The following is a 22,052-nucleotide window of genomic DNA, read 5'->3' as shown; positions in this document are numbered from 1 at the left end:
GAAGGTACATGCGGCTGACTTATTAATTCTGTGTATTTTATGGTAGGCCTAAATGATAGCTCTGATGGGACCTTATTTAGAATTTCCGTGGTACTGGAAAACTGCTTTCACATGAACTATGGATCCATAGATAGGTGATGAAATATTATTAAATTAATTAAATAACACAAACTAGTAGGAAATGGAGAAACAGCAAGAATGCCTGACTGCTTTGGTGGTCACCAACATAGTTTATATTATAGACAATGCATCTGGGGCCTGCCCACAGCCACAGTAAGGAGGTGAAATGAGTATAGAGAATCCAGTTATTTTTTTTTTCTCATAAAAACTCAAGTGTTAGATCATTGTGGAAGGGCTTGATTTGATATGACAGGGATTTCTGATAAACAGCATTGGTGACACGAATACAATAAGCCAGACCATGGAAGACTAGACTGATTATCTGATTTTAACGTTAGATTCATTTTTCTCAGCTTTGTGATGTAAGAAAAACTGAATTGAACTTTAAATATCCTTATACTTTTCTAATTTAGGATAGGAAATTTTCTCAATTATATAACATGGTTAGTTAAAAACCAAAACCCTAAAACTTTTGTCACATGAAGACTTTATGAAATCTATACTACTATAGATTAGTAAAATCTATATTGTTTTTAAGGTGACTTCTGATTCTCCAACTGGAGCAATACTTCCAAATCCTTTGCTAATTTTGATCTTGAAAAGTGAATTCTAGTTTTCTCAAATCATAGGAAAAACTAGTACATTTAGACTTAGTATTATCATTGACCACTACATTAATTTTCATCACACTCAGTACTTGATACTTCATGCCCCCCATAAAACATTCTCACTTCACCTTTTGATTGCCATCATCAAAAGAGTACTACCGAGCTTTATTTTCAATAGCTTTTATAGCTAAAATAATAGCCCAACTGTGTTTTCAAATAAATCTATTCACTGAGAGATTGATACAGATTCCTAGAGAAGTCAACATATTTTGAGTTGTTGATGGTGAGTTTTCTTTCTTCAATTATGCTTGGCACGAAAAGGCTCAATAGCCAATTTCTCTGTGACTGGTTCAAACACAAAACTCTATGTTAGCAAAAATTTTTAGCTATTGAAGCCTTCTAGTACTATGACATACACATGAATATGAAACCCTGCTTTCCAATTACATATAGGGCCAAGTATACAAATGTGTTATCAGCAAGAAACAATCTGGCTTCTTTCCAGGAAAAAGATACAGAAACATTTTCTTCTGTATTCAGAGAAAATAACTTTCAAATCTCTGATGCCTAATTCTACTTAAAAGCTCAGTTGCAGGAAAGCATATTCACGAAAGGTTACATGATGTGATAATTACATATTGCATACCTGTATAAAAATCTCATGTAATTCGTAAATATATACACCTACTATGTATCCATACAAAATTAAAAATTAATAAAATAGAGAATCTAAGAATCTGAAAACAATTGCTAGAGTACTTTAGACTTCTGCTCCAATATTTTTTCCTCTGATAGAATTGCTTTTCCTGAATGGCCCTTTAGCACTAAAGTTTTCTATTGCATGGAGCCATGTTGGTAGAAAAAAAATAAACAAACATTCTTATTGTTTATTATAAGAATATTAATCAGCTTGTTATCACCTTTATGACCCTCCCATTTATTTTCTTCTGGCACTAAGTTCTAGCAAAAAGCTAACATACTACTAGTAAAGTTAAAATTATTTTAATTATTATTTTAATAATTTAGAAACTTTGGGTCTCATAAATATGTTTACCTCTTGGTTTTGTCTGTTAGGAAGCTTGGTGTCAATTTGTGACTTTATTGTTCCCTGTCCATTCCACCACCCATGAGACATTGTGGATATATTTCTATGCACTTTTTTTATTATTATTTATCTACTATAATTTTCCTTTTCCTAGTTTTCCAATTTATTTAGGCTTGTCAGGTTGTGCCATATGTATCTCTTTAAGTCACCCTAAATAATTTTTCTGGAATTTTATATTAAATATAATTCAGATACTTTAAGATAAAACAGATAATATTTAGCTATAGTCAATGTACTTGAAATTATGCTTTGTTTGGATAAACTAAAGGTCAAATAATCACTTCATGAGTAATTGACATTTTTATGTATTTGAATATTTGAAACTAGATGTTCAAATATTTTCATACAAAAATAATGTTCTTAGGTCAATGCAACTGAGAGAAATTCAGCAGATATAAATTAAATTGTCTAAAATTTTTAAAAAATAATAAAAAAGAAATTGACTCTAGATATTCAACTTTCTGCAGTCACATTCCAAATACTTGGAATGACTGGCAACTACGTTTAATGTATTGCATTTAAATGAATTTAATTTGCCGTGGTGGCTCAAGCCTGTAATCCCAGCACTCTGGGAGGCCGAGACGGGTGGATCACGAGGTCAGGAGATCGAGACCATCCTGGCTAACATGGTGAAACCTCGTCTCCACTAAAAAATACAAAAAACTAGCCGGGCGAGGTGGCGGACGCCTGTAGTCCCAGCTACTCAGGAGGCTGAGGCAGGAGAATGGCATAAACCTGGGAGGCGGAGCTTGCAGTGAGCTGAGATCTGGCCACTGCACTCCAGCCTGGGCAACAGAGCGACTCTGTCTCAAAAAAAAAAAAAAAAAGAATTTAATTTTTTATCTTTTTTAAAATTTTACATTTATCTTTTGAAACAGCAATTGAAACTTATAGCTTGAATCAAGCTCTCCACCTACCAAGAAACCATGAGAAATGAGAATGTACTCAATAGTCATGGGGTTTCATATATGAGAGTTTGAATTTTATGCTAAATTATTAGAATGATTATCATAAATGTGACTGACTTAGATCTGCAGGGCGTATCTTTTTCTTTTATGTTTATTATTTTTAAAGAAATAATGAGCACCTTCCAAATAAATTGGTAAAAAAAAAAAAAGTTCTGTAATTTAGATGCAAATGAATATACTTTTTATATGACAAGTAAGAGATTTTAGAGTATGTCATTAACAGCTTAGTGTTTCAAAAGATCTAGATAGAGTGATAAATTATCTTTATTCTACAAAGAAAGAAAATAAATTCCAGCTTTCTAAGCTTTGTTTTTTTTACTAGATCTCAAATTAGCTCTGCTCCTTGACTTTATGAAAAATATTTTCCAGGTAGATTCAACAAGCAGACAATTCTCCAGACTATTCAAGCCTTCTATATGACAAGGATAACCTAGAAACCTTTGCAAAGTTCATTACCTTATAATATTTGAATGATTTCATGGGGAGGCTAATGCAAAAGTACCTCAAGTAATATGTTTGAATGATAAGAAAAAATAAGGCTAATGTGAGTTTTAACCTGTATATACTTTTTCTTGCTATAGTAATCTCATATACGATCCTAAATAACTATAATTCAACATCTTATCTAACATTAAATTTATTCTGAAAGAGAAGAAAAACAATTTAATTCAGTACTATTTATGTGAAAATATTTTATGGAACAAAATATATTACTACTTGTTCTCTGAATCTACATAAAGACGGTTTTCAGTTTGGGTCTCATTTATATGATTGTAAGTTTTTACATAATGTACTGAAAATTTCCCAACTTTGAATCATCTGGATAGCCACATTGAATTAAAAATAAAGCACAAACTTCTTATACATCTAGTTAATTTGGTAACTTTAAAATATCAAGTGGGTGTAAATGGCCTAACACATTGGCAAATTTTGAGGTAAAACACGTTATCAGTATCAGCTATTTTCTTTATATCAACACACTTTCAAGTAATCTGGTAATGAATAAACTGTAAAAAAAGTATTAAGCTGTGAGTCTCTTCACTTAAGTTCTAAGCAGCATGAAATGACTGGCCATCAGAGAAAGGGCAAGAATTTAACAGCTAACAATTACAGGAGCCTCTCTGTCATTTGGTGATGGGAGTGATAGCCCCTGCATAGACACTTCAAGATTCTTTCTGAAATGTGACTTTGGCAATATGCTAATCTTGCAAGTCCTGTCTAGCCCAACTGTCTTCAATCTCTGTGTCCTTGTCCTCTTCATGACTGTGGGATTCATTTGGGCAGTATCGTCTTAGGCAAGCCAGTATGTTATAGGATCTCATCTCTGGACCAATTTTCAGACTAATGACCTATGTATTTTTTAAGGTCTTATTCATAATTTACTGAACTCTAAGGAAGATTTGGAGAGACTCTTGCTAAAGCTTACCATTGGTTTTATCATGGTCCTGAAAAGCACAGATGAATTTTTAAGAAAGGGAAAATGAAACAATATTTATAATGCTATTATTGCTACATGTTAATACTTCCTTACAAAATCATATTACTATGTGTTTTCACGCACATTCAAAATAACCTTCGGTGATATAGGTTTTACCTTTCCCCAGGCAACTTCAGAATCCAAATTACTAGGCATTCCTTCAACTGCTGATCTCTTTGTCAATTCCATATCTGTAGCTGCCAGCCATTCTGTCAAGACATTCATTTCCTTTCGCATCTTACGGGACAGTTTTAAGCATTTCTCCAACTGTTGCTTTCTTTCTGTTACCTGAAAAGAAGTATAATAAAATGTAATTTGGTTTACTCTGTAATTCAAATTTAGTTATAACCACTTATTTGGAACTTTTATATGTCTTTTATTTAAAATAACTATTTTCTTACAGGTTTTAAAATAATATTTTATAAAATCATATATTCTGAATATTCAGAGTAAATAAAACTTGTCTAGGGCAGATGAGATCGTCTGTCCAAAAGAGAGGGTCTTGTATGTTGTCATGGTAGAAAAGAAAGCTATAAGAATTTTTCTCTAATATAAGATAATTTATGGCCAAAGTTTATGATAAATAAAATGATACAAGTCAAACTGAAGATAAAACTCATTTCTCACTGAAAACTTACTGTCATTTGTCAACAATATGGCAAGAAGGTTTACGATCCTCTATATATAAATGAGGCTTGCTCATGCTGGTAAGGAACCGAAATGAAGACAGAAGATTAATTCTCTCAAAAGGTAAAAGTATTTGTGTAATACCTAGAATTATCAATTGTATCCTCATTGCATCTTTAAAGTGTCTTACATCTGCTTAAAAACAATACAGTGAATAGGTGACTTCCTCCTTAAACACAATTTTGCCATCCAATAGGAACAAAAAGATGAATGCGAAGACAATATTCATCCCCATTAATAGAAAAACTCATGACTTGATCCTGTACTCCTGTTCTCAGTGTTTGATACCAAGACCTCAAAAGCAAATTATCCATATTCTCACATAAGAAATAAACAAATTTGTATTTCTCTACCACCTTGTCAGATGTGCCTATATTTTGTTAATATTTTCAGTTGGTTGGTTTAATAAAAAGCCCAGCATCTCTTTCTACTAAATGCAGTCAAATCATCAACAAAAGCCAGGTAAATTACAATTTCTTAAAGGCAAATCTGCTTGCCTCACACATCTTTAGATTACTCCCCTATACCCCTGAAAGTTCCTTGAACAAAGAAAGGATTTGCTAAATATGCTTTATATATGGAATAAAGGAATGAATGAAGACTTGCAAATCATTAATTATAAGTTATAACTGGTAGAATTTACACATAAAGAGTTTAAACTCTTAAAAGTTGCTCCTGGTGCTTTTGTTTGTTTTTGTTGTTATTATATGTTTTCACTATATATATATATATTTGTTTTTAAACCCTTTTCTGTCATGAAGACTGGGAATCTGAACAGTAGATATAAATATTTGGCTCTGCAGAAACAGCATGATGGAATATAAGTATGTGAGGCTCTGCAATACCTAGTGGACTCACAACTTGAGTATGATTTTTGGCAGAACACCTCATTTTACTCTGTTAACACATCTATCAAATGGGATTATATACTTATTAATAGAACATAGGAATATTCTGAGGGTAAAACCAGACAACATTTTGAGAGAGCTTGACATACTGTAAGACCTCAAACCCTTCCTTTATTCTCCTTATTTACCTTTGGGGATGGTTCAATAAAAAACTGTGCCTGAATGTACAGAGCAAAAGCTTTATTTCCATCTATTTTACTACCTTACAGGTAAATAAAACACGGACAAGATTTGGCTTTTGTTGCTAAGAGATCCGAAAGGTAGAGTCCAGATTAATTTCAATTGTAATGGAATTGGTTAAAATACCACCACCAGCATTTGTGCATCATGCCCTAGGCATAATAGGTACCACTGACTGATACATATATATACACAAATATATATATATATATCAGTCATATATATATATACACAAATATATATGTGTGTGTGTGTGTGTGTGTCTGTGTGTGCAACCGAAACAAGAATCTAGCTATAAGCAAGAAAAACACCAAAGATGAAAATATGTATAAAGCATCTAAAATGCTACAATCAAAATAAATATTCTGGAACCCTGATAACAATTCCAATTCCAAATAACAAAATTCATTATTTTCTTTAGGAGAGGTGTGTGTACATTTAGAAAACATTTAGTTGCTGAGGCTGTAAATTCATTTATTTAAAACAGATTTTCCCTTCTATTTTTTTTCTTCTTTTATTTATTTATTATTATACTTTAAGTTCTAGGGTACATGTGCATAACATGCAGGTTTGTTACATATGTATACTTGTGCCATGTTGGTGTGCTGCACCCATCAACTCATCAGCACCCATCAACTCGTCATTTACATCAGGTATAACTCCCAAGGCAATCCCTCCCCCCTCCCCCCTCCCCATGATAGGCCCTGGTGTGTGATGTTTTTCACTAAGTAAAAGCATCTGCCCTTTTGGCTGCAAGAAATTTATTTGTGTTGTAAGGGTGCATGGGGGGTGGGTGGGAGAAAATATACCTTACGGTGTGTTTCTATGCATATTTTTTCCTATGCACTACTGGTAGAAAAATGATTCCAGATTCAATATTTCAAAGAAATTCTATCTTCCCAGAGCTAATGCATTATTGATTTTTATTTATTTCATTTTGTTTATTTCCAGCTAAATACATTTTTAAAAAACAGGAGACACTGCCATCTTAAGGAAAATTGAGTTTTATACTTTGTGTGTGTATGCAGGGAATGGATACATTTAACAGAATGCCACCTGCAGTAAAATGTTTTAGTAGTCATTGTTTCAGGAAGTTAACAATGTATTTACGGGATGATATTAGTATTGCTATTTATGTATATTTCCATAAAAATCAGAGCATAGAGAAATAAAAAGGGATTATAGGTATTATTACATCAATGGTACTAGGTTTAGTATCTCTTAATAAATTATATTTCTCTCCCCACTCATCACCATATAAGAATACAGTGAAAATGTAAGACAAGAAGAAAGTACTCTTCAGTAATCAAATGGACCAGCCCCTTGATCTTGCACTCCCAGACTCCAGAACTTGGAGAAATCAATTTGTGTTGTTTAAGCCATCAGGTTTATTTTATTTTGTTATGGCAGCTGGAGTTGATTACTCCAAAAAGGTAATGCATACTGAATTGACGCAGACAGAACCATGTAAATTCTGAAGATGATTAAAACAGAAGGGTTCCTTCTTATATAAAAAGAATAATGTAATAAAATTCCCTTTGTTGCCTTTGCTTTTATCAGACAAAGCTACTGCTGTTGAAAATATTTTGAGTCAAAATGCAGACAATATTTTTACTCTCAGCCAAAGAATACAGGACTTACAGCATTTTTATAAGATGGTATTTATACATGATCCCTCAGTCATAAATGTTTCTAAATCAATATTTACTTCAAAAACAAATTTTTGGCCTATGTTTTTGCTGTTTTCTGTGATATTATGATTTCTTCATACACTTTTATTTTGCTTTAAGGATACTACTATGTGGCAAATGGTTAGAAGAAACACAAGCTCTCAAATATGTATTTTCAGGAATAAATAGGGTTTTATATCATTATGAGAATCATTCATTTCTGAATAATAATCAACTCAGGGCACTATTATTCATCTAATGTCACTTTTATTGTTTTAAATTCTAATTGATTTAGCCTGTTATTTTATGCTAAATTTACTCTTGCAATGATTTTGTAAAAATTCCCTTGACAAATAAAAAGTCCACACACAACTCTATTTTAAAAAGTAAACTGAGAAACTCCCCTTTACCAAAATGTGAATTTTCTTAATTTAAAAAATACTCATCCATACATTATTTTAGTATAAAGTCACACAGGCTAAATTAGAAACTGAAAATTTGTAATTTATAATGATAACATACATTTATTTTAATTTAAAATTTATAATTTATAATTATAAAAAGCATATGTTTCCAGAACTGAAGCTGTAGCATTAGGATATTAGAGATTATTCAATCTCCAATAGATTTGAGACTAGAGATTCAGCCCTTCATAAATGATGTTAAATATGAAATAATTGGCATCTGTAAAAATTGATAAGCACTGGAATGAGATATCCAGTGCAGATACAACTTTTCTCTCTGTGGTGATCTTTAAAACAATGATACATTTCTCTAGAGGATACAAAGGTATCTCATTCCAAAGGTACCCCAGTAGACCAAACAAGCAGTTGAAATGTATTTTATTTCAAGATTAACATAATGCTTTCCCATCAATTGAGTATCAGTGTTCCTTATTTTGTTTCCTTATTTCGTAACAAAGTAGGAGAATCTTTTGTTATAGGATGGCAACAAACTTGTTTAAAACATACCAAATATAAATTAGAGGGTTTTTAAAATATAAAAAAAAAGACTATCAACTAACAAAAATGGTTATTTTCAGATTTCAATTTAATTCTAAAATTTACTTTCTATGATAAGGAATTTGCAATTAATATCTTCAAGATATAACCTTCAATCTACTTTCAGGGTGAGATACAAGAAATATGCCTCTCCTTAGCTATTTCTCAAACATGGACATTTGTATTTCTGTCTAAGATGAGGTGACAGACAATTTTATCAGTGATGTTGTTCTATTCACTAAAGTTGAGAGCCTGACTTATAAAAATGTAACTTTTTATCCTCCATGAAATTCAGTTCTTTCAGTCAGAATGAAATTAAAATGTTAGAAGTCCATTTTTGGAAGTAGTAAGATATCCGTTTATGGAAAGACATCCTATATTCACGGGTTGGAATAAATAATATTGTTAAGATGTCTGTACCACTCAAAGCAATTTACAGACTCGATGCAACCCCTATTAAAATTCCAGTGACATTTTTGGCAGATGTAAAAGAAACAATCCTAAATTTCATTTTGAACAACAAAAGACCCAGAATAGCCAAAGCAATCTTAAGCCAAAAGAACAAAACTGGAGGTATCATAATTACCTGATTCAAAAGTATTCTATAATGCTCTAGTAATTAAAAGAGCAGGATAGTAGTATAAAAACAGACATATAGACCAAAGGAACAGAACAGAGAGCCCAAAAATAAATCCACATATTTATGATCAACTGATCAACCAAAGTGCTAAGAACACACAATGAAAAAAGGACATTCTCTTCGATAAATGGTTCTGAGAAATTAGATATCCAAATGCAGGAGAATGCAATTGGACATTTATCTCACACCATATAAAAAGCCAATTCAAAATGGACTGAAGACTTAAAACCTAAACCTGTAAAATGATTTGAAGAAAACAGGTAAAAGCTTCCTGATAGTGGTCTGCGCAAACATTTTTTTTTATCTGACTCCCAAAGCACAGGCAACAAGAGGAAAACTAGATGACTGTTATTGCAACAAACTAAAAAGCTTCTTCTCAGCAAAAGAAACTATCAACAGAGTGAAGAGACTACTTACTATCATAATTTTAAACTATCAAAGCTCTAAATCTATACAAAATATTTGAGTTGAGCGAAGTGAGATAACTATCCTAGACATCCCACAGTTTTGGAAAGAGGAGATGTAGGCATCTTGAATTAACAGTGAGATGGAGTGGGGTCATGAGACTCTGATCAGGACAATGATACAAAAATAATTACAGAGCCATAGGTCTTAACTGGCTATCCATGCTATCTTATTAGCCAAGTGTGATAGATTTTGCAAGTCTTGGCCATATGGGGAAATAATTACTGTGTAATTTTTATACTTAATGTGGCCTATGTAGAATATGTTAACTGCATTAGACCTACATATAAATAGATACAGTTTATAATATTTACCAGTCTTCAAGTCATCACAAGTAGATTTATATAATGAAAATAAGGAGCAATTAGAATAAAAACACCCTTTTATAACTATCTCATGGAGCAGGAAAAACCTCCCTGAACGTTACATATTTTTCAATCTGAAAAAGCAGAGCCGCAGAGCCTCAATGATTAATTATTGTTTCTTAATGAGAATTCCACATGCAAATATGTGTATATGTTCATCTTTGTGTGTGTGTGTGTGTGTGTGTGTATACATATATATATAGAGAGAGAGAGAGAGGGAGAGAGAGAGAGTTGTTTAGAATTTCTAAGACTCTAATCATACATAATTTACTTCCCCTTGCTTTACAATTTATAAGGAAAGTGGAAAGAAGTGTTTGTGGTCTCAGCATGCACACACCTTTGCTCCCAGCTCATTATAATGCAGTTTCAAAGCTGTTACTCTTTCATCAAGTTCTTTGGGATTTTCCGTCTGCTTTTTCTGTACAATCTGACGTCCAGTCTTTATCACCATTTCCACTTCAGACTTCACTTCACTCAGACTTTTATACAAGTTCTAAGTTTAAACATAAAACAAAACATAATAATCAGTAGAGTTAAAGTACTTCATAATATTATTAACAGAAAGAAATAGAGATTCCCTTAATTGCTAGTCCATGCTTACAATTTTAATAGAGTAGCATTTTGTAGCAGTGGTCAATATCTAGCTTTTGCATTTTCTGTTGATTTAATATTTCTATTTTTAATTGTCTACACACGCAGATACATGTAATTTGCAGCTATTCTTATTAAACTGAGAGTTAATCATATATGTGTGTCTTGTGAGATACATATATATATGTATTTAGTTCTTCAATGAACATAAATGTCAATTCTGAATTTTACATGACTTCTATTTTAAACGTTGGAGTTATATAATTCTAGCCATAAATTTAGATGAATTAATTCACTCATTCATCAGGTATTTATTGAGTGGTTACTATGAACCAGATAGTATCTGAATCACTGGGAAGTCAGTGGTGGCCAAAACGCACACATTCGCTGCTGTTTTCACGGTACTTACATATTAGTAAGGTAAAACACCTAAATTTCTAGATCATAATTTTAATACATATTGTATCATATATAACAAAGTGAGGTCATTTTCAATGTTAATTAAATTACTCAAATTTGTTTTCTTTGAAGGGCTGATGAAAAACATAAACAGATATAAAAATATTATTTACAATTCACATGTACATCACAACTATAAAGCACACACATATTGTTTCACAAAAATAGGTTGCTACAAAAAAAGCAACATAAGACAAGTGTCATAACTTTGGAAGACAGCTATGTGCACAATTATACCACCAACACCACTCCAACACCACTTGATGTCTTAATTTTGCTTTGTAACTATTTTCCTAGAAATATATGTGTTTGTATGTGTATGTCCATGTATTCAAATATATATGTGTGTGTATATATGTATACATATATATATAATAGTCTACATTATGTATCTCTGCTTTAATTTGTTTAGTCATAAATCTAAACTATCAGTACTTATTTTAGTATTACCAAAAAATAAACTTGCTAGTAGGTAATTGTTTTTATGGAATTAGAACAAAAATCAGGTTTATTTATTATTATTTTTTTTTTTTCAGTTTAAAAGTAAGGTCTAAAACAAAACATTTTGTAAAGGCTGGGCAATTATCTGATTGTCACATGCCTATTTCCATATTAATCCTCTCTTCGGCAACTAGTGTTAACATTCCTTTATTACTAATAATTATGACTTTTGTCTGAGCTTTCCAGATGATATTTTTTATTTCATTTTACTCTTGTCTTAGAAGATATAAAAATATCTGTGTATCTGGAAACACGGAAATTAATTATTATGTTGAAAATCAACTATGCTGATTTGGAATCAGAGATTTTTCTAAATTATTTACTCTCTGAACTTCAAAAAAATCTAAATGCTTTATTTTGATGATGACAGTTCCCTCAAGGTACTGTTAGCCATTAACATCATTTCATTCAATAGGCAAATAAAATATTTATAAACAAAGAGGAGAAATATTATTTATATTTGTGTTCATGCCAGTAAGACTTTTATAAATAGACAAACATTTCTTGAAGGCAAGACTATGATTATGGTATATACCACAAAGCATCTTAAATAATGAAAACACTAAACAGTGTAAGGATATTCTTATGAAAAAACTGCTTGAATTGGTCCTGACATTTAAAGAACCAGAAGCCAATTCAGAAAGTGCCTTGAGCAGTTTCCTTCATATTGACACAGGGCACAGTCATAGCTGGACACAGGTGAGATTGTTCTCAGCTCATATTTACCGGTAGATATATTTTATAAGGTAACATTAGAGATCTGTTTCTAGAAAAGAATGAAAAGTGCTCACTTTGCAAATATTAGTCATGAATAATGTACTTGGGTCATTTATGTGTTTTTTTTTTTTTTTTGCAAAATTTAAGATGGGATATGTTCCCATATATTTCTATTCTTATTCATCTAATATCAATTAACTACTTTCTATCATTTCTAATCCAAGTTTCTTTCTGGGGGTGAGAATAATTAACATAATTATATCACAGAAAATGAAGCTTGAGTTATGAAAATATATTATTGAATAAGAATACCTCGTATTTTTCATGAACATGTATTTAAGATATTTGTTAAAAAGAAAAATATTTTCCCAGTCATGATGATATGACTACAATGTATCTGAAGTAATCTGTTTTTCATTGATATTATGGAGTAGATGTAGAAACACTATTTAAAATACCAAGTACTAAATAGACTAGTTTTCTCTTTAATGTTAACAACATTCTGTGTTTTCATTTTATGCGACTTTCTACTCTAGTGGTCGATAGTACATGTAGAGTTATAATAATACTTACGTTACTCTAGTAGATGCAATCATACCTCAGCTTTATATTTTCAGAGGAATCATCTTAGTTGGTCAACTTCTAATAATAGCAACATAGGACACCGCTCAATATTACAAAGTTTAAATCAGATTTATGCTATAAGCTATTTGTACCTTTCCATGACTTTTAATTCTGTGTTGTCTCATGGCATTTCAGTGTATATCCAGTACTGGTGTTTAAAGGAAAGTTATTAAGGTTTGGAATAAGAGTACCTGAATTGGAATCTTGCTTTGCCATTCACCAGCTGTTTGTCCTTAAATTCTCTAAGGTAATCAGCCTTAAGAATTAAAGGTGGCTTCTGTATGCCATTTAGCTTACTTGGCATCCATTATTTATGCAGTTGTTAGGATTACTGCAAGTACTGTTGTTACTATTTTTACATTAATATATTTCCTTTCTAGATTTCCATTTAAAATATATTTAAAGAATCATACAAATTAAACACAAGCAACATATTTTTACATTCTGCACAGTTCTTAGGAGAATTATAGATTCAAAAAAGACACACAGAATAGGCCACAATACATGTGCCAATTTTTGTTCTCAATCTTAAAATTATATAGTATAATTATTATGGTTATCTGAAAACAATTTTTTCTTATAAAAGAGAAGATACTTCTTAATGAGGAAAGTCAAGGGGTACCTGCATATTTGCCAACAGAAATACATACCACACAATGATTTAACTGTGACTGTACTACTTCCTGTTCCACACTCTTGGTTTCCAACGCAGGCAAGTGCATCTTCACTTCATCTAAAATCATCTTACTTTCTTGTAGACGCTGCTCAAAATTGGCTGGCTTCTGAAATAATCGAAACTTCATGGAGACATCTTGCAATTTTTTCTGTAAGGACAGTGTAACAAGGCACTGATTTAATTTTGCCTTTCAAACAATAACTGGTCATATTTTTATTAATAGTTTTGTCTTTATTTCTGAAGATATACAGAAAAATAAAAACAAAATAAAGCAATATTTTTCCATTCATCCAACATGAGAAAACCTACATTTGGGAGAATAATTCAGCAGTTTTTTCTTAATGTTATAATAAATAAAAGGTAATTAATTAACCTATTTTATCTTTAAAATGTAGAAAGCAAAAAACTCATTGTTTAGACATCAAATTGTAGTTTTCAAATAATGTCCTCAAATCCAATCTTGCCAATAATCAAGTTGTCTAATATAGACTGGATTATGTTATAATGCCAAACAAAAACATGTTCCTTAGTTTTGGAAATGAAATATACCTGTGCAACATCAATCTGAGACAGGACTCTTTGGGCAGCCTCCTTCCCCTGGTTATGTTTCTTCATTTCTTCTAAACTGATCTCATGACTTGTCAAATCAGATTGGATTTTCTGTTGGGAGGATAGCATTATTAGTTAACATGCTCTACAAAGAATAACTTTCCAAGAAGACGAAATTCAGAAACTCTCCTAAACCATCACTACCATGTAGCTTCCTTTAAAGCGACCATAAATTGGCCAAGAGTGGTGGTTCACGCCTGTAATCCTAGCACTCTGGCAGGCCGAGGCAGGTGGATCACCTAAATGGAATTATCGTAAATATTTTTTACTTTTATAAATTACCAAAAGTGAAATGATTCATTTCTTCCCTAGGGGATTATTATGAGAAAAGCAATAATCATTTTGAGTCAATAACAACTATTTCAGATATCATTTTCAATAGGCAATTTATATCTTATATGTAGAATTGATATGTTTTATCTTTGAAGTTACACTCAAATCTGACCAAAGACAAGATGTTAACCTGTAAGATTCAGCTAACTGTGACAGGGATGAGATATAATGAGAAAATTGCATGTGGAAAATACTCCTTAATCACGTTCTTTGTATTTTATTTTATTTCATTGTACAGGCAGGGTCTTGCTAGGTGACCCAGGCTTGTCTCAAAATCCTGGCCTTAAGCAATTCTCCTGTCTCAGTCTCCCACAGTGCTGTGATTATGGGCGTGAGCCACCGTGCCTGGCCTTAGTGTTGTTTAGTCAGTCACCATGTGCCATATTTCAGTTAAATTTCAGGGAAGCTATGAATTTAATAAACGGAAGTTAAATGCCCCAAATGGGTATTGTTATTTGTCTGATAGATATTTGATGACTTCCTGCGGATACTGATTTTGAATTTTAGATAACTATAAAACATTTCAATATTTATATATTTAATAAAGACATTTTTCAGCAAGTTCTACTGTAAAGTATATTCTGCATTTAACATACGAATTTCTGAGCCAGTTATAGGCATGGATCTCTCCAGCATGTGGATACCAAAACAATACATTTATTTATTTATTTCTGTCAAATTCATAAAAATCAGCTAGTGGTCAAGTCATTCTAATTTAAAATTCAGTTATTATTAGATTATTATAATTTAGAGAAGAAACTAAGTTATACCAGAGTGCCCATAACATTATCATGTGGATCATTTTGTATAATGCACATTAGTGTAAGTGAATTTACACCAATTGGAGTAAATTCTGATACATATCATTAGAAGATAACATCAGTTTTGCTTAGCAGTTTCCAGAGAGAACTATAGCCCTGAACTAAGTAATGAGAATTATACCAAGAAAATGGGCTAAGTGGTTAAGGAGCTGTTTATGCAAGGTTATAAATTCACAGATCTAACTTAATATTATTCCTTAAAATATTAATCCTAACAATTATAGAGGCAAATTAATTATGAATTACCTAAATGGTTAGAATTCTGCCTTAAAACAAATGAGAGAATACTCATATAAATGTATCTTATTTTATTACCATATACATGATCTTCTTTGGTTGAACAACTACCTTGTGTGAGAAATATTGATACATTCTGGGAACCTAGAATCTGGGAGTAGGGATCCATCTAGGTGCATGACATTATTTATAGAGCAAGGAACATCACAGAATCTATAAAATTTGATAGAAGTATGCAGGGTGGAGTAATGCTCGTATGGAGGATGTTACAAGGGAGTTGATGTTAAAGTAGAACTTTGAATAATTAGTAAGCATTGCTGGGAGTAACAGATGCTTTAGAGGGGTTATGACCAGAGCCTTTCATCCTGGAAATGTTAATCCTCCTCAAAAAGATGGGCCAATAACAACCATGTCTGGGCCACATAATTCTGGACAACTCCATGTTATGGGTGATCAGAATGTGGAAAATGCTTGTGTCAAGAGAGAATCATCAGAATTTCTCTCAGAAAATTAGAATTGACAGAAGAAAGTCTGGTCAAACTGTGAGTGCTTGGAATTGTGTCACATATGCTAACAAATTGCGCTTCTGAAATCCGTAGTTTGCAGAGTGGATTGAGGAAGAGCAAAGGTCCATGCACAGAGAGAGAAGAAAGAAGTAGATGCATAGGGAGTAAGGTGGTAACAAAAATATTGATAGTTTCCAATAGCAGGCTGCAGTCTGTTTTTTTTTTTTTTTTAGATGGAGCATCGCTCTGTCACCCAGGCTGGAGTACAATGGCACTATCTTGGCTCACTGCTACCTCTGCCTCCTGGGTTCAAGTGATTCTCCTGCCTCAGCCTCCCAAGTAGCTGCGATTACAGGTGCCCACCACCATGCCCAGCTAATTTTTATACTTTTTAGCAGAGACGGGGTTTTACCATGTTGGTCAGGCTGATCTCAAACGCCTGACCTCAGGTGATCCACCCGCCTCAGCTTCCCAAAGTGCTAGGATTACAGGTGTGAGCCACCGCGCCCAGACTGTAGATAGTATTTTCGAAAGAGAGCTGCAATAATAGCTCCCACAGTACATGCTCCTCTTACCACTCCCTCATCAAGAGGTGATGTTTATTTCTTCAGCTCCTTAAATCTGGGTTGACTCTTTGACTGCTTTGACCAATAGAATATAGTCCAAGTGCCAGTTATGGCAAAAGTCCTTAAGTGGCCTGGTAGCTTCCACTTCTGTATTTTTTTTCATTTTTTTATTAATTATTATTATACTTTAAGTTCTAGGGTACATGTGCATAACGTGCAAGTTTGTTACATATGTATACTTGTGCCATGTTGGCGTGCTGCACCCATCAACTCGTCAGCACCCATCAACTGGTCATTTACATCAGGTATAACTCCCAATGCAATCCCTCCCCCCTCCCCCCTCCCCAGGATAGGCCCCGGTGTGTGATGTTCCCCTTCTCGAGTCCAAGTGATCTCATTGTTCAATTCCCACCTATGAGTGAGAACATGCGGTGTTTGGTTTTCTGTTCTTGTGATAGTTTGCTAAGAATGATGGTTTCCAGCTGCATCCATGTCCCTACAAAGGACACAAACTCATCCTTTTTGATGGCTGCATAGTATTCCATGGTGTATATGTGCCACATTTTCTTAATCCAGTCTGTCACTGATGGACATTTGGGTTGATTCCAAGTCTTTGTTATTGTGAATAGTGCCGCAATAAACATACGTGTGCATGTGTCTTTATAGCAGCATGATTTATAATCCTTTGGGTATATACCTAGTAATGGCATGGCTGGGTCATATGGCACATCTAGTTCTAGATCCTTGAGGAATCGCCATACTGTTTTCCATAATGGTTGAACTAGTTTACAATCCCACCAACAGTGTAAAAGTGTTCCTATTTCTCCACATCCTCTCCAGCACCTGTTGTTTCCTGACTTTTTAATGATTGCCATTCTAACTGGTGTGAGATGGTATCTCATTGTGGTTTTGATTTGGATTTCTCTGATGGCCAGTGATGATGAGCATTTTTTCATGTGTCTGTTGGCTGTATGAATGTCTTCTTTTGAGAAATGTCTGTTCATATCCTTTGCCCACCTTTTGATGGGGTTGTTTTTTTCTTGTAAATTTGTTTGAGTTCTTTATAGGTTCCGGATATTAGCCCTTTGTCAGATGAGTAGATTGCAAAAATTTTCTCCCATTCTGTAGGTTGCCTGTTCACTCTGATGGTAGCTTCTTTTGCTGTGCAGAAGCTCTTTAGTTTAAAATAAAAGAGGACACAAACAAATGGAAGAACATACCATGCTCATGGATAGGAAGAATCAATATCGTGAAAATGGCCATACTGCCCAAGGTTATTTATAGATTCAATGCCATCCCCATCAAGCTACCAATGAGTTTCTTCACAGAATTGGAAAAAACTGCTTTAAAGTTCATATGGAACCAAAAAAGAGCCCGCATCTCCAAGACAATCCTAAGTCAAAAGAACAAAGCTGGAAGCATCATGCTACCTGACTTCAAACTATACTACAAGGCTACAGTAACCAATACAGCATGGTACTGGTACCAAAACAGAGATATAGACCAATGGAACAGAACCAAGTCCTCAGCAATAATGTCACACATCTACAGCCATCTGATCTTTGACAAACCTGAGAGAAATAAGAAATGGGGAAAGGATTCCCTATTTAATAAATGGTGCTGGGAAAATTGGCTAGCCATAAGTAGAAAGCTGAAACTGGATCCTTTCCTTACTCCTTATACGAAAATTAATTCAAGATGGATTAGAGACTTAAATGTTAGACCTAATACCATAAAAACCCTAGAGGAAAACCTAGGTAGTACCATTCGGGACATAGGCATGGGCAAAGACTTCATGTCTAAAACACCAAAAGCAATGGCAGCAAAAGCCAAAATCCACTTCTGTATTTTTAGAACAGTCATTCTTAGGGTGCTCCCTTTTAGAATCCATCCAACATATTATGCTCTGAGAAAGCTAAGTCACATGGAAAGGCCATGGATACATGCTTCAGCAACAATTACAAGCAGGCTTTCAGCCAACAACTGCTAGCCATGTGAGTGAGTGATCTTGGATGTTCAGCCCAGTTGAGCTTTCAGGTTGCTATAGTATCAGCCAACAATGGACTAAAATCACATAAGAAACCCCAAAAGAGAACCATTCAGGTGAGCTTTCTTAACCTGCAAAACTGTTAGCAGGAATAATAAATGGCTACCATAAATAACCAAAACACAGGCATTAGTCCCTTCTTGAGTCAAAACTTTATTATTGTCCTTGGTTTCTAGGACACATTACTGTTTCCATATGACTAATCTTTCTCATTTGTTTTGCTTCAGTTACTTCAATTTTGTTACTTCTAAATAAGAGTCCTAAATACTGTATATGCATACTGGATATGCAAGGATATAGGAGTTGTAAAAACAAAAGCATTTCTGGTTAAACAGAAACAAAGTGTGGAGACAGGGCGCTGAAGAGCATAAGGAGTTTGGCAAAAATATAACAAGAAATGGAGGTAGAAATCAAGTACTAAATAATCTTATGTTCCAAATGAATGGTTTCCACTATTTTGATCATGCAGATGAATTCCAAAATTTGAAATTGATCATAATCACAGATAACAGTAGTTTTATTGCTAATATTTAATCTAATAACTAAGGAAATTCATAGGAAGGAAATGCGACTGCAAATCAGCAGTATGTTGAAGTGAGTTTGCATTTTAATAATCACTATGTGCGTCTGTATAGAGAGAGAGAAAGGGAAACAGTACATTTGTATAATATGTATTTTTTTCAGTGTTTTCAAGTGTTAGAGGAAAGCAGGAAGAGAGAGCAAATCGAGAACCATGGAGAACACAGAAATTTAACTGACATGGAAAGAAAAGCACCAAATAAATAGAAACAACAGTCAAAGAGAAGGAAAAGAACTAGAAAAGAGAGAAAATCTCACATCAATTGATGTGAGAATTTTAAGAATGAGAGAGAGGTTAACAGTGTCAGTTTCAGATAGGTTCAATGGGATCAATAGTAATCAGGGTACATGAGGTGGTCAACGACCACTGGAGCTAGAAAAGAGGCTGTGGATGATGAGAGCAAAAATCATATTTTCAAGGGCTGCCCTGATTAAGGAACAAGGAGCATTCTTACAAAAACAGTTTAAATTACTTTTGCAGACTTTTGTCTCTACACATAATAAAATTCAGGTCAATCAGACTTAAACATACTTTAAGGCTACATGAAAGGAGCCAACAGATAAAGTGATTTTTTTTTTTTAATGTAAGAAGATAATTGGTTAGGAAAAAAAAAACCCTGTTTAAAGCAAGGAAACCAGAGTGAAGCACAAAGCTCAGGGCCAAAGGAAAATATTAGCAGGAGTAGAGGTGGCTCTTTCTCAGAAAACAAAAGTAAGATGTGAAGATGCAAGAAGTTGAATGCTTCCTACTTGGTGCTCTCCGAGTATCAGGGTGAAATCATGTTAACATTAATCATGATTTAAATTTCAGGGCTCTCTCTTGCCACCTTGGGCAAAGCATCAACATGTTCCGAACCTCGATTTCCTCATGTCTAGCCCAAGTATGATAATAGTAAGCCAGCAATGAGGTTTTCTTATCTGAGAAATTCTCATTTCTTCAGTAGTCAACTACATTGGTTTTGGTCAAAAAGATCAGATGTGACAGTATATGTAAAAATACCTGTCCACGTTGTTTGCACAAATATTTAGTTATAAGTTATCAGCGATATAACATGTCATTTCCTCATAAGCACAAAACCTTAGGTATCTGCTGAGGATGAGAGGAGAGAATCAAGGTGGAGTTTAAGTCAAAGTGATGAAAGTTGAATAGCAATTGTGGTTACTGTGAGAGGAAACTGATGGGGAAAAAATGAGAATATACTCAGAGAGGGTAGAGGGTCCAAGCTACACATCTGTAATCATATCTGTGTACATGTATTTAAAAGTTTTTCCATCCCCTTAGCCTCCAAGGTTAGTAGAGGAAAAAACGAAGTATACACATAGTCCCTTAACCTTTTATACGAGAGGTGTCAAAGAAGAGCAAACAAAACATAAAGAAAAGAAATCATCATCAGTATCCTCACCACTGCAGACATTTGCGTGAACTTATGCACTAACACTTTATATAATTAATTCCATCTCTGAATCATACTAACAGAAGTATTTATCATCTTCATTTACAAATGAAGTAAAAATGTCAACAAACCCAAGGTAAAATAACTACGAAGTAACAAAGTTGCTGCCATTTGAACAATTATACTGCCTCTTTAATTATGGTTTTAAAATAAAAGTATCCTCCAAATAGACATTTGTGGGGGGAAAAAAGAAATTTAATCTTATTTATAATTCAATTCAATACATTGTTCAGCTTCTACTACTCAATTCCACACAGTAAGAACAAAACCGTTGCCCCTATACTTACAGAAGCTTTATTTTGAGAGGCAGAATGTAGATATATAAGTAAATTACAAAGCAGAAATATATGTAATGTAATAGAAAAACTAATATCACACACCGGGGCCTGTTGTGGGGTTGGGGGAGGGGGATGGGATTGCATTAGGAGATATACCTAATGTAAATGACGAGTTAATGGGTGCAGCATACCAACATGGCACATATATACGTATGTAACAAACCTGCACGTTGTGCACACATACCCTAGAACTTAAAGTACAATAAAAAAAATTTTAAAAAGAAAAACTCATGCTCTGTGATCAGAAAGATAAAAATTAATATCTGCTGTATAATCTGGTGATTTTTAGGAAGTTGACATAATTTAACTAGCATATGGCTGAGAAGGGGTTTTGGAGGGTCAGAGGATAAGAATATAGGATCTCATTTTAGGTTGTAGGAAACAAGCTAGCAAAGATTAGGCTTGGGGCATCCAGAGTGGGTGGGTTTAATTTAACGGAAGGAAAGACTGTGAGTCAGTAAGAATTACTATTCAGATAAGGAATTAGTATGAAGCTATAGAACCTTAAGTTTCAGTGCCTCTCACTTGCAAGAGACCCTTCTATAATCCAGCATTTAATTTTCTATTTATAATTTTTTCTTCATAGACTGCCCCTGGAAATTCTAGAAGCTTGGCATTACAAAGCAAAGCCAAGATAGCACAAGTGATCATTGCAACGCAGGCCTTTCTGATTAAGTTCCACATTTTCCCAAATGAGCCATATTGTTGTCATAAGTCATAAATAATGGGGACAACAATAACTTACAAACATATAAACAAACACTTGACTTTTATCTCTTGGCAGGGGATATGAAGGACCA

General features: G+C 33.4%; 1 protein-coding gene across 13 annotated transcripts in view; it reads right to left on the bottom strand.

The window, feature by feature from the left end:
* The window catches only part of LOC105490348 (dystrophin), a 2,266,916-nt gene that overhangs the window by 1,290,419 nt on the left and 954,445 nt on the right, over positions 1-22,052 (bottom strand). For all 13 annotated transcript variants that reach the window (XM_071089080.1, XM_071089088.1, XM_071089087.1 and 10 more), the window contains 4 exons: positions 14,312-14,422; positions 13,737-13,910; positions 10,532-10,687; positions 4,396-4,566 (listed from right to left, as the gene is read on the bottom strand). In XM_071089080.1, the coding sequence (XP_070945181.1) occupies positions 4,396-4,566; positions 10,532-10,687; positions 13,737-13,910; positions 14,312-14,422 (612 nt within the window). The remainder of the gene's footprint in view (positions 1-4,395; positions 4,567-10,531; positions 10,688-13,736; positions 13,911-14,311; positions 14,423-22,052) is intronic.

Source organism: Macaca nemestrina, chromosome X (assembly GCF_043159975.1).
Source record: "Macaca nemestrina isolate mMacNem1 chromosome X, mMacNem.hap1, whole genome shotgun sequence".
NCBI classification, from domain to species: Eukaryota; Metazoa; Chordata; class Mammalia; order Primates; family Cercopithecidae; genus Macaca; species Macaca nemestrina.
The sequence above is the reverse complement of the archived record's forward strand: the minus strand, read 5'-3'. Positions and strand labels throughout refer to the sequence as shown.